This window comes from Poecilia reticulata, chromosome 14 (genome assembly GCF_904066995.2).
Source record: "Poecilia reticulata chromosome 14, P_reticulata-male-v2, whole genome shotgun sequence".
Taxonomy (NCBI): domain Eukaryota; kingdom Metazoa; phylum Chordata; class Actinopteri; order Cyprinodontiformes; family Poeciliidae; genus Poecilia; species Poecilia reticulata.
Genome location: NC_088843.1, coordinates 23,466,524 through 23,480,895, shown reverse-complemented (window position 1 = coordinate 23,480,895; position 14,372 = coordinate 23,466,524). Strand labels below are relative to the sequence as shown.

The 14,372-nt window shown below is 38.6% G+C and overlaps 1 protein-coding gene across 2 annotated transcripts; it reads left to right on the top strand.

Moving 5' to 3' along the window:
• The first annotated feature begins 2,636 nt into the window (after positions 1-2,636).
• On the top strand, positions 2,637-13,854 carry htr3a (5-hydroxytryptamine (serotonin) receptor 3A). Of its 2 annotated transcripts, XM_008428570.3 has the most exons (10): positions 4,909-4,993; positions 5,679-6,790; positions 7,146-7,309; positions 7,428-7,472; positions 8,295-8,404; positions 8,492-8,661; positions 9,702-9,862; positions 10,137-10,347; positions 11,304-11,540; positions 12,148-13,854. In XM_008428570.3, the coding sequence occupies exons 3-10, from the start codon at positions 7,286-7,288 to the stop codon at positions 12,456-12,458; spliced, it is 1,269 nt and encodes a 422-aa protein (XP_008426792.1). In that variant the 5' UTR covers positions 4,909-4,993; positions 5,679-6,790; positions 7,146-7,285; the 3' UTR covers positions 12,459-13,854. The 2 variants fall into 2 exon arrangements, with proteins under 2 accessions (XP_008426791.1, XP_008426792.1); XM_008428569.3 differs by lacking the exon at positions 5,679-6,790 and having other exon boundaries at positions 2,637-4,993.
• The last annotated feature ends 518 nt before the right edge of the window (positions 13,855-14,372 follow it).

The following is a 14,372-nucleotide window of genomic DNA, read 5'->3' as shown; positions in this document are numbered from 1 at the left end:
GGGAGAGGGAAGTCTTGGCCTCCCTTCTGAAGCTGCTGCCCCCGCGACCCGACCCCGGATAAGCGGAAGAAAATGGATGGATGGATGGATGGATGGATGGATATAATCTGTTGTTAGAAAATTTGTGCCTGACCAAGACAAAAATGTGTTGAAATATTTAACACATACAGTGTGTTATAATGTTCTGTACATTTTAACACATTGCGTGTTAAAATGAACACAAAATGTGCATTAAAGGTAATACATTTTTGTGTTATTTTTTAACATGTCTTTTTTAAGAGAGTTGGTCCTCGCACCCTGCTGTGCCAGGCCATTATCCTCAAGAGCCGCTGACTCCCAAGTGCGAATTACAGCCTTGGTAATTAATATATTACCAGTTGAACTGTCTGAAATGACCATCAGCTAAGCCAAGTTGCATTTAGCTGTAAAGTTTGTTTTTATTCAAACTTCAGCAGTTTTCTAGTTCTGTTGGGGTAGTGACATCAATTTGTGACATCACACAAATTGATGTCACAGAGAGTGATGCATTGATGTCACAAGGCTGCAGTCTTGAATTCTACGGTCATTACCACTGCAGAAGTCGCAGAGTATTGTCTCTTAACAAGTGATTGTGTTTTTGGATATATCTACAGAGTCAGCTCAGTATGTGGTTGTTTGACACATTGAGAAAAGTCAGCATGTTGTTCGTCAACAGAAAGACTCTGACGGAAGAAAATGAGGAGAACATGAACAGGATTAAAATTAGGAATATAAAGCTGGAGAAGGAGAAAAGCGCCGTCTTGCTGAAGATAAACACTGCCCTGGAGCTGGAAAACATTGCCCTGAAGCAGGATAACACTGCCCTAGAGGAGGAGAACACCGTTCTGGAGCAGAAAAGTGCCATCTTGGTGAAGATAATCACTGAACTGGAGCAAGAAAACACTGCCCTAGAGAAGGAGAAGACCGCTCTGGAGCAGAAAAGCACTGTGTTGGAGCAGATAAACACTGCCCTGGAGCAAGATAACACTGCCCTAGAGAAGGAGAACACCGCTCTGGAGCAGAAAAGTGCCATCTTGGAGAAGATAAGCACTGCCCTGGAGCAAGAAAACACTGCCCTAGAGAAGGAGAAGACCGCTCTTGAGCAGAAAAGCACCGCGTTGGAGCAGATAAACACTGCCTTGGAGCAGGAAAACACTGCCCTAGAGAAGGAGAACACCGCTCTGGAGCAGAAAAGTGCCATCTTGGAGAAGATAAGCACTGCCCTGGAGCAAGAAAACACTGCCCTAGAGAAGGAGAAGACCGCTCTGGAGCAGAAAAGCACCGTGTTGGAGCAGATAAACACTGCCTTGGAGCAGGAAAACACTGCCCTAGAGAAAGAGAAGACCGCTCTGGAGAAGAAAAGCACCGTGTTGGCGCAGATATACACTGCCCTGGGGCAGGAAAACACTGCCCTAGAAAAGGAGAGGACCGCTTTGGAGCAGAAAAGCACCATGTTGGAGCAGATAAACACTGCCCTGGAGCAGGAAAACACTGCCCTAGAGAATGAAAAGACCACTCTGGAGCAGAAAAGCACCGTGTTGGAGCAGATAAACACTGCACTGGAGCAGGAAAACACTGCCCTAGAGAATCAAAAGACCACTCTGCAGCAGAAAAGCACCATGTTGGAGCAGATAAACACTGCCCTGGAGCAGGAAAACACTGCCCTAGAGAAGGAGAAGACCGCTCTGGAGAAGAAAAGCACCGTGTTGGAGCAGATAAACACTGCCCTGGAGCAGGACAACACTGCCATGAAGAAGGAAAAGACCACTCTGGAGCAGAAAAGCGCAGTCTTGGAGCAGATAAACACTGCCCTGGAGCAGGAAAATACTGCCCTAGAGAAGGAAAAGGCCGATCTGGAGCAGAAAAGCACCATGTTGGAGCAAATAAACACTTACTTGGAGGAAATAAACACCGCCTTCGAGCAGGAATACACCACCTTGCAGAAGAAGGGCACCATCTTTGAGAATATATACAAAAACCTGCAGCTTCAAGTGGAACAGTTGGAGAAAAGGCTGAGGGACACAGAGAAGCAGCAGAAATAGCTGCCAGTAGTAAGTCTTGTCTAGCCATCATGAAGACAGCCTGTCTGTTTCAGACCAGCGACAGAAGCAGCAACCTGTATTCAGATGTGTGGTCGGAGACTTCTCCACTACACTTTTGAAAATGCAATATGCACTACACTTCTCCAGGGCTCTGGAGAAGTGAGCCTCGTAGTAAGTCTTGTCGGTCTCTGGTTTGACCTGCAGGGCTTGGCAGCGAGTCCTGTCTGTCTCCTGCCCAACCTCCAACACTTTGTACCTAGTCCCATTGGTCTCTCGGCTAACCTCCAGGGCTTCGTAGTAACTGCATGGAGTTTGCATGTTCTCCCCATGCATGCATGGGTTCTCTCCGGGTACTCCGGCTTTCTCCCAAAGTCCAAAAGCATGACTGTTAGGCACCTGACAATCCTACCCATGGGATCACTAATCACCAGTGGTGGAGAAAGTACTCAAAAATTTACTTAAGTAAAAGTACAAATACACAGTCAAAAATGTACTTAAGTAAAAGTCAAAGTACCACATTAACATTTTACTTAAGTAAAAGTAAAAAGTCCTGGCTTTTTAAAATACTTAAGTATTAAAAGTAAAAGTACTCGCTGAATGCATTACCTAATCGCTAATATCATTAAGTGTGCCGATCGTATTTAATTTTAATACATCAGAAATGTGCCATTTTAATTAACACTACCACAGATTAAACATGTTCTTATTGTGTTTATTCTCTGTAACAGTTTAGACTTAGATATGTGATTCTATGAATCATAATTTCAGGGATGGAAACATTTTGTCTCCTGTCCTAACATAGCATGAACTTCATTAGTCACATTTATTTAGAAAGAAATCTAACTGAAAGGGGATGTAAAGAAGGTGCGGGCGGGGTGGAGGACATGCAACCAAGGAGCCATGCAGCAGAGTTGTAGTCAAGACCACCGAATCCGAGACCAAGACCAGCGCCCCGCGCTAAATGACACAATAACATTAAGTTTACCTATCAAAATTGGTTTTCAGATAGATCTGAAAGATCCACATTCCCATAAAAACACCTAGATATTAAATACTTAGAGCTGAAATATATTTAACCAGTATCAATTAAAACTCACTTCATTCTGTTTTGCTTTCATCGCTGTGCTACAATCCGCAGATGTCTCCTGCTATTCCTAGAAAAATAAGCCCTGGGCGGTTGCCCATATTGCATATGTCAGAAACCACAACTGAAACATCGCAATTAACGGTAAATAACTTTCAACTATGAACACTGTCCAACGGCGCAACAAGTAACTAAGCAGAATGAGCATCGTGACTGTTTTCATCCTCCCTCCCACTGCGATGTTTACCACCATGACAGGAGACGAAATCAATCAATGAGCAATGAGCATACTCTGTGTTCATACTTCAACTTATATATATATATATATATATATATATATATATATATATATATATATATATATATATAGCTACCGCAGTGTACACAAGAACAAAGAACGGCTCTCAGTGAGGCTTCAGTCCTTAGGACTTAGTAAAGATCTGTCCAGAAGAATCGGATCGTTCCTGAATGTCATATCACTATATTGCAGACTTTGGTCACAGCGTTGTCCCATATATGCGACACCTCAGTCAACACCTCCACACAATAATTCAGCGCATGAGTGACAACTTTTTTTCATCAGATGCAACATGTGTCTCAGTACAGCTAGCTTTGCTAGCACAGATCTTACCTATCTTTAAGCTTTCCTTCCAAGTGACGCTAAAAGTTGGACGAAGTCCCCACCGTCTGTGAAAGCGAAGCGCTGCTGATTTTACATGTCGCCATATCAATTTATGCAGCGCTATTATGTTATAGACAAACATCTCCTCCCGCTCAGAGGAAACCACTGCGCATGTCTGGAGCTCCGCGTGCGAGTAAAGGTGGAGCCGATGGGTGACAACAGACACTAAGTCACGTTATTGCTTGGATTTTACAGCGCCACCTTAAGACCCTGAACTTCACATTTTAACGGAAAAAAAAAACACAATGCGACTTGGATGTAACGAGTAACGCGACAGTTTTGTAGAAATGTAGTGAAGTAGAAAGTACAGATACTTACTGTAAAATGTAGTGGAGTAAAAGTAGAAAGTCCCCATTATTAAATCTACTTAAGTAAAGTACAGATACACGAAAACTGTACTTAAGTACAGTAACGAAGTACTTGTACTTCGTTACTTCCCACCACTGCTGAGCAGTGAGTAAAAAACATTCTAATACTTGATGTTTCTTTACATTTTTTGTCTGTGGGTTTACAGAGGGGGTCCCTGGCCACAGGTTGATGCACTTTGGGGGGAAAGTTTGGGAAGCCCTGCGCTAAATAACCTCAAGTATCAAAAACTGAGCTTTAATTTTATTTATTGGAGCAAAAAAAAAAAAAAAATCAATTTTCCTGAGAAATATTTGGTATTTTGCCAAAATTACCTTTGGAGCAGAAAAAACATAAGACATACTGAATTTTACTTTTTAATGCCATAAATCATCTGGAGTAAATAACTTTTAATTGAACAGCAGATTAAGTGGAATCCTGCCTAAAAACCTCTAAGTTAATTCATTTCACTCAGCTCCAGCTCATTTCTCAGACATGTTGTGAGATCTTTAGATGGACTTTCTGCTGCAGTCACCTCAGTGAGCTGCTTCTTTATGGAGTGGAGAGGAGGGGCTTCTCATGGATACGCCCTCCGCAGCCCACTGACACTAACAGGGTTTCATAGTGGAAGTGGGTGAAGTGATGCGTGAAGCTGATGGATATGGAGGATAAGGGAGTCGGGCTTGCTGAGGTCTTCCATCAGAACGACAGGAGAGCCGTCACAGCAGCAGAGACCCGGGTCGGCTCAGAACATGAGGCTGTCATCGGGCTGGACAGCGCTTCTTTACCTGCTGCTCCATGGAGCTGCTACCTTCTGCACAGGTACACTACACTCTACTTTAATGCACTATAAGAACTGAAATATTAACACCTACCAAAGATTAAAGCACCAGATTCAGTCTTGGTGTCTAATGCAATGAAAATGCTCAGACTAGTGTAGTTTTGTCAAAATTATTGCTCAACAATAATACTGACAAAAATTTTAATCCATACAAATGATTAGTTTACTATAACTTGTGATTTATTATTTGATTATAAATAAATAATAAATCAAAAGAGTGATGCAAGGTGGGTATTTTGTTTTGCAAATATCTATTAATATAGTTAAAGTTACTCAAATTTAACTTTAGAAAATATTCACTACTACTCATTTTGTTGTTTGTGAAAACAAATTGGGGTTTAAATTTTACCTTAAAGCAACAAAAGGGAAAAATCCATAATTCATAAAATGTAAAATTTAAACAAATGTTTGTAAGATGTCAAGTATGTTCACCATGTTTGATGGAAGTAAAAATTGTTGAGAAGTTTTAGCTGAACTTTCATATTGTTTTTTTTTTTTTTTACTTGCAGTTTAATTTTACCAAAAGTAATTCACTAAATCAAAGATAGTCCCCTAAAAGTACAGAACATTAATTTGACCTTGCTTCCGATAAGTGGTGCTTTAAGATTTTTCAGCTTATTTTCTGATTTAGTCAAGTTTTAATTGACAGATTTTCTCATTCCACAGGTCTACCTTTAGGAGGTTTTTGGGCTGCAAAATTAAGTCAAGCTCCAAATTTTTTTGATAATAACTGATTACATTTAAGAAGGAGAACATCCAGTCAGATAAGTAACATAATTTAAAAACTGTATTTTATATTTACTGTGGTTATATATGGCATATATTAACATTTATTTCAGGATCTAAAAGATGCAAGTGTGGCAAAAAGACTGAAGAAATTTAGGGAGATAATACGCTTTTTATTGTCACAGATTTAGTAAGGCTTAATACTTTACATTATATTAAAACACTTTTTTACTGTTTTGTCACTTTTACAGCGGCAAGTGAATGTTAGCAGAATAAAATGTCCTTTGTTAGTTTTGGTGTGAAGTAACAGCTGAGTTATAATTCTGTAGAAAAAAATAAGCAGTGAAAGCATCAATGTTTTCTTTGTGTTGAGGCTGCTGACATAAAATCCACTCTGAACGTCTCTAATAACCCAAGAGATCCACACATACCAAGAAATCAACACAAATTAGTCTATAAATTAGTTGAAATAAAGTGAAATGTCAGCAAGAGAAAAGCATTGAGCTGAAATGTGTTCCACGCTCAGCGGCTTTTGTTGGTAATAACAGAATCAAAGTGTTTCCTGAACGGAGAAACTGGTGACATGCTTTATTACTCAGGTAACCAATTCTTCCACTCAAACTTTCATTAAATCTCAAAGGTTTTCTGCTTTAGTCTCACTGAAAAAATATCCGGTTTTGTTATTAGATTCTTATGAAGAACATTAATATACATTCCTCAGCTCCTCCGTCCTTCAGGTGTATGAGATCTGCCTATACTATCACGTTTTCATCTTCAAATTTCACATTTATTGTAGTTTTTGAGGGTTAGGTGGAATGAAATTTTCCTTCGAAATTTCATGGTGTAAACAAAAATATCCAAAAATTGGAGATTTGGTCTTATTTGAATATTCTGCAACAAGCATGCTTTTTTTCAGCAGTGGAGTCTTGTGAATGCCTACATAAGCCATGGTGATTGAGTGAATCTCTTACTGTTTTCATGGAAAAGATGGACCTGCTAATGGAATAACAGACAGATTATTGAGATCAGCAGCTGGTGGTGGCTGGTTTATGGTGAGATTATGTTCTCACCATAAACCGGTACATTTAAATGATTTAAAGTATCTGTACTTAATGGCATCATTATGTTTAGTTTCTTGTGTTATATATTGTCAAAAAGAAACCTTAGTTATGTCTAAAACAGCTGAGTTTATTTCTATTAGTGATATATTTAGTGCATGAATTCCACTTTATAACACATAACATAATTTGCAGACAAAGTTTCCATGATTTCTGTTCACGTGTGAATTACCACGGTTGCTACCAGCCTCTGGTGGGAATTTAATCAATTTTTGTCTGTTCTAATGTGAAGAGCATTTTTCCTTCCTGTTGATCCACATGCGAACGTAAATAATTTGCTGTTTTCCAGTTAAAAAGCCGCCCAGTAACCCTGGAAGGTTTGCCAATGCCACCTTGGTGCGGCTGGCTGACTTCCTGAGCGCTGGATATAAGAAAGGAGTGAGACCTGTGAAGGACTGGAGGACGTCCACTATCGTTGCCATAGACCTCATGGTTTACTCCATCCTCAGCGTGGTGAGTTCTGCTCACAGTTCAGTGATTCAGGAATGCCTCTGGACTGATCAACGTCTTACTGGCACTTCAGCAATGTGACGGATTTTAGACTTTTGTGTATTTCTGTATCTTAATAAAGGACGAGAAGAACCAGGTTTTGACGACGTATGTGTGGTACAGGCAGGTAAGAGCAATGACTATTGAGCCGTCTGAGTTAGGGCTGGGCAATATGGCTGAAAAACGTGTCACAATATAAGCATTTCATATCAGTGGATATTGATAATTATTAATTTGTTTTTCTGTTATAAATATCTGAAATTCTGCCAAACTGGTGACCTTTTCACTCCATGCAGTTGTTTGTTATTTTTAAAACGTTATGAGACACGATAGCAATACCTTAAGCTGATGCTGTGCAAGTTGCTCAACAGATTGTTGCTAGGTAACCAAAGAGTGAGTGAGTAGCTGAGTTTCCTCTGCCTACATCCCCCAGAATGCTGTGCGGTTCTGGATGGGAGTTCAGTGAAATTATTGAAAATTCTTTCAAACATATCAGCCATTGATGTTGATGATGTGTCTATTGTGATATATATTGTTATTGATTAATTGTCCAGCCATAGTCCGAGTGAATAGCTACTTATTGATATTTTGTGAAAAACAATGTTTTAATCTCTAGACATTGGAAAAAAAAAACTTCAAGCAGACAGTGGGTCCTTCAGATGAAGTAAAATATCTTGGTGTTTTGATTTAATTTGATCCAAATCTGAATTAACTGTTTCAGTGCTCTAATGTTTTAGATTTCATCATAAATAAATATACAATTTTGTGTAAATTTTTATTCTTTTTTATCAGGTACTTTTTTTTTCTAGTGTTTTAGAACTTCAATCTTTCAACAGTGTTTATGTCTGATTATATTGATCAGGTTATTCTTTTTTGCGTTATGCACAATAAGTGTATAACAAGTTCCCTGCTGTTAGAATCTGATTATTTATGGCGTTGAATCTTTCAGTCATGGACGGATGAGTTCCTGGTGTGGAACCCAGAGGATTTTGATGAAGTCAAGCAAGTCTCCCTGCCTACAGCTAACGTCTGGGTTCCTGACATTCTCATCAACGAATTGTAAGAGATTTCCTTCAATTTGGCCCTTCCGCTGCACTGAATGTGATCATACAGACATGGTTTGCATTTGCTGTGTGTAACTGGCAGCGTCGATGTGGGGAAGTCTCCAGATATTCCTTACGTCTACGTTACACACGAGGGTCTGGTGCAGAACTACAAGCCCATCCAGGTCGTCACTGCCTGCACACTCAACATCTACAACTTCCCGTTCGACGTCCAGAAATGCAGCCTCACCTTCCAGAGCTGGCTCCACACCAGTAAATCGGCATTTATTCATAGAGGAAATACAAAATGTTAATTGATTGGCTGAGATCTAAAAACCTTCAGACATAATAACAGTGCTGTACAAACACAGACTTGCCTCTTTACAAAGTTAATCTCTTTTTGCTTTGCTTTACTTTTCTTGCGTAAATGTTTCAGATCATCAAACTAATTTTAACATCAAAGATAATCTGAGTAAATGTAAAATGCAATTTTAAAATGAAGATTTCTATGGAGGTGCAAATGTGATGCGCTGCTAACACACGAATAATGCAAACCCCAAACACACACACCCCCCCACACACACACACGCACACGCACACACACATCAATTGCAACAGAATAACTGTTGCATTAATCTAATAGAGAATAATGCTACAATCTCAGAAAGTATATTCATTGCAAAACAGTGCAAACAGAATAAAACTAGAGTAAATATTTTAGTACACTTAAAATAAGACAAAACTACCAAGTAACTTTTCCGCAAGATATATTACCTTATTTTAAGTGAGTAATTCCTTAATATGAATAAATATTGTTATTTTAAACTTATAACAATACATTTTTTTTCCATTTTATAAGTGGAACAAGGGCTTTTTCACCAATACTAATAAATGATTGATTTGAAACAAACTCCTATATCTTGCTGAAAAGTTACTTGTAAGTTAGTTTTATTTGATTTCACGTGTACCAAGATATTTGCACTGCAAAGTAGACCAAAAATAATTGGTGGGAGTTTGTGTTTTTGCAGTGTTCTGTTTATTGAGATGCTATATGTGTTTTCTTTGAACATAAAATCATTTTTTATTTTTATTTTTTTGCTTTAAAATTTAAATCTTAGATCTTTAAAAAGACAAAAAAAAAAAAAAAAAACCCACAGAAAATGACAGATTTCACCTCCAAAGCAGCACAGCGTTGTTGTTTTGTCTGGCGCCTCCTGCTGTGGTTTAGGCTCACAGAGCGGAGGGGGCGAATGAGAGCTGACTTGTTGTCAGGCCTGCTTCGCGCTGCTCCAAACATTGTGTTTGATCTGCAGTCGATGACATCAACATCACCCTGATGCGAAGCCCCGAGAAACTCCGGGACGACAAGAGCGTCTTCATGAACCAGGGAGAGTGGGAGCTGCTGCACATTCTGTCCAATTACAAGATCTTCAGCGTGGACAACGACGACTACTACGCAGAGATGAAGTTCCACGTGAGTGTGCAAGGAAAAACTACTGAGATTAAATGAGCATGTTCTCAACAGATTGGAAACACCAAACAGGACAAAAATCTTTTAGACGTTTGCTTGTTTTACGTTTTGTATTCCACATTCTGATGAATTTTGGGTTTGGAGCTTATCTAGACGGATGACTCATTCTCAGGTCACACATTCAAAGTGTAAATTAGTAACATATTAAAGTTTAAACGGTTTTCTGTCCTGACAGCCAGGCTTCTTATCCGGCCTAACATGCAGTTGCTTTCCCCAGGTGGTGATCCGACGGCGGCCGCTGTTTTACACCGTGAACCTGCTGCTGCCCAGCATCTTCCTGATGGTGATGGACATCGTTGGTTTCTTTCTGCCTCCAGACAGCGGAGAGAGAGTTTCCTTTAAGATCACTTTGCTGCTCGGCTACTCTGTCTTCCTCATCATCGTATCCGACACTCTGCCTGCCACGGCCATCGGAACGCCACTGATAGGTGACCGGGGTTCACAAAAAAGGAGTTTCCATTTAACCAAAAGACTTTTTAATTATCTCTAAAGAAATGCAACATCATTCTGAGTGTTTTTTTGTTATTGTTTTTTGTGTGCGAACAGTACTTATCCAAAACTAATTTACTCAAACAGTATTGTAATGCAGCATATTGAATTATTTATATTGAATTTTTCTGTCTCATTTTAAATCATATCAGATTGTCTCAGGTCAAATATTTCAACATGGACACGCATTACATAAATCTTAATCAAACTGCATTACGCTATGCTATAATATTATTTTATACAGTCGGATGTCAAATTATTACAAATCACAATAATTTGATTTGTAATAATCAAATTATTTGATTAATAATAGATTATTAATCTGAAATAACCTATTATTTCAGATTAATTAATTATTAATATGAAATAATAATTATGTATTATTTCAGATTTTTACTGTATCACATTGAATTTGGACAACAACCATGTATCAAACCCAACAGGAAAATAATGAATAATGTGTTTTTTCAAAAAACAAAAGTCTAATTTTCAGCACTACAGAAATTACAAACACAACTCTTTACTGTGCAGCAAGCTAATGAGATGCTACAAACCCGTGATTAAAATGCTTCCAGATTGTCTTATTTTTATATCATCTCACGTATCTCACCTAACTTGGTAATGTATCTTATCACATTGTAATGTATTATTTAATTTCATATTATATGTTCACATCCCATAGCGTGTCAACTTCAAATTGAAACCTGTGGAAGACCTATGTTTACAGTAATCTTTGGATTTGACCAACATTAGTGTCAAAACATTGGAAGTTGAGGAGAAGCAAAGCCAGATGGCAAAGAGCAGAGGTCTTCCATTTCACATCATATTGAAACCAAGTTGCATTGTACTGCATCTCCAAAACTGTCAATCTTTGTGCTCTTACCTGGTCCTGCAGGTGTGTACTTCGTGGTCTGCATGGCTCTCCTGGTGATCAGCCTAACAGAAACCGTACTGATTGTTCGTCTGGTCCACAAGCAGGATCTGCAGCCACCCGTCCCCCACTGGGTGAAGTACCTGGTCCTGGAAAGAGCTCCGGTTCTCTTCTGCATCCACAAAAAGCACCGCTTCTGTGCGCGGCTGTCGTCTCAGGCTTCAGAGCTGGACCGCTCCAAGGAATACAACTACGGGACGGGTAAGGTAACAAAGCCTGAGTCTGAGAGGTAAAAAATTTGCTAGAAAAAACTCCGAAATTTGAGATTAGCCTCAGAATTTTTTTTGAAGAAACTTGTAAATTTTCTAAGTTTCTGAGTTTTTTCTAGAAAATTTCTGAGATCGCAACATTTTTTAAACTTTTTCTAGCAAATGTTTTACTTTTCAAACTTGACTTTTCAGGTAAAAAAATTTTCTACAATATTTCTGAGATTAATCTAAAAAGAATCTGGGTATTTTGTCTATTCTAAATGTTCTATTTGTTCACACTGTCTTTTCCTTTCGTCAGTCACGTTATCTACAGCAGAATCTTTAGATCGTTTGAATAGAAAAATTGGTTTCTGAACTAAAAATAATTTTTGAATCAAATTTTTCTTTTCAAATTGTGACCTTTAACTTCAAAATCAAATCATTAGACACTGAAAGATTTCCATCTCGATTTTAAGTTCTACCCCACACTTCCACACAATATGTCAGATCTAGCGAAATAAGAACCAATCTTTGAGCCACTTTAATACTTTCTACCAATCGCTTTCTTCATAGATGTAAGAGGCTAAATAACAAAATTACACCTTTGTCTCATTCTGCAGCCCAGTGCTCCCTCCACCACACATGTGAGATAGGCCAGAGGCTCAGCCACCAGGACAGAGAGGGTGGGATGCTTGGACTTCGCCTGGCCCCATCCAGGGACAACACTCCGCCCGTCATGGACAACATCCTCCAAGAGGTGACGGCCATTCGGCAGTTCCTGGAGAAGAGGGACCGATGTCGGGAAATCGCCAAGGAGTGGCTCCAGGTTGGCTACGTGCTGGACGTGCTGCTCTTCAGAGTCTACCTAGTGGCCGTAATCGCCTACAGCATCACACTGGGCACTCTGTGGTCGGTCTGGCAGGTGGCCTGAGTTTCGCCCCTCCACCCAGTCAGCGTAGGTCAATCACAAATAAGTATATCAAGTATAAGTGGCTGAAGCTCATCGGATAAAGGAGGCATTCATGAATAGAGAAATAACTCCTCTAGATGAGGCCACTATGTAAATTCAGAGGACGAGACACTAAAATGTCCTCGTAAACATTATAATTTGGGCCTAATCTGGTAATTTGAAGGCATATGACTCAAAAGTAACAAGAAGGGCTTCATCAGGAGGAATACAAAAGCTTTCTGAGACGCTCCAAAGGCACATTGGCATTCTGTCCCAAACTGTTTCAGGTGCAGTTAATACGGATCATTACAGGGGATAACACAGGGATGTTAGTGAAGCCAAAGTTAAGTTTTATCCCAGATATCTACTGAGTTGAAGAAAACAATGATATGACTAGGAAATGAAAAACAATAATCTGAAGAGGAGAAATGATAATAAACTTGGTTACCAAAAGAGAAAATATATAAGAAAAATCTATGAATATATAAATGGATGCTAACGTTTGCCCTATATTGCTACACATTTAATGACTTAATATATGCAAATTGGTAACAAATTCTTTAGGACTGCTTTTTGCATTTAGACTTTCCTGAACCTGAAATTTAGGAAATGTGAAGTAGGGCAGTTTTTGGAGAGCTACAGATTAAGGCTGTTGACACAAAGTGTCTTATTTCTCCACATGAAACATAAAACAAACAAAAAAAAACCTGACAGCTTTAATATTACTTGCAGATTTAAAGCAGTTTAAGATTTAAAAAGAGCTCAGCTCAACTTTGTGATTCTTCAGTAGATAAATGTAGATAAATGAAATGATGTAAGCAGACAAAGAATGTGTGTTATAATAAAATATTTAATCTCTTTATTGCTAATAACTACAGGCTACAACTGTAGGCAACAGTTTCTGGTTATCTCTCTGTTCTGCCTGTCGCGCAGAGCGGCAGACAGGAAGTTACAAATACCCAATAAGCTGGCATTTATATAGCAAAAGTTAGCTAGTCTCTGCATATTAGCTAAATTTAGCTAATGCTAGAATATAAACTTATGTTAGCTCGCTAACTTTGGCTAATCTTGTAATCTGAGCTAACTCGTAGAAAGCCAAAACTTGACTTTTACATTTTCGTCTGAGGTTAATGTACATTTTGCATTGACTGATGCTGAAAAATACAACTTGGCTAACACGGTGTAATACAGCAAGACAGTAACAACGATTTTTTTTCAGTGCAACATTATGCACATACATTTTGGTTGTGTTTTTGTGCCAACGGAAAATAATGCTGTGTGTAATGACCGGGAAAAAAATGCTGTAAACATTTCTACTATGTTGTAAAATATATCTTCAATTTTGAAGACATATTAAAAAGACAAATTTAACTTGAAATCATTTTATTCCTCTCCAATTGTCTTCATGTAACTGTGTGCACGGTTTAAGAAAAGATACATTAACAAAAAAAGAAACAATTGAATTTTCAGGTTATTGAGTGTATAAATCAATAGCTTTGACACAAAATAAATGACAGATAAATCATTTAATAAGAAAAACGTACCACTGGCGTTTTAACTATATTATTTACCTAACTGCTCTTTCTTGCAACCATTATTATTTAATAGCAACTGTAATAAAATTCCGTTATGTCTTGGTGTATAAAATGTATACTACAGTTTATTGGTTTCCAGATTATCTGTCACTTTACCAGCAGCCTGTAGTTCACACAGTGACCACATGATGGCACCATGTACAACAACATCCCCCTCCTTCTACAGCACCCACCCACACGTGAACCCTATTTTTCAATCAACAGGACTTTAATATTGTTCCTCTGATTAAAAGGAGAAAATGTCAGAAATATAAAGGAGTTAGGGATTTACTACACTAAGTGATTAAAACACTCTAGCTCT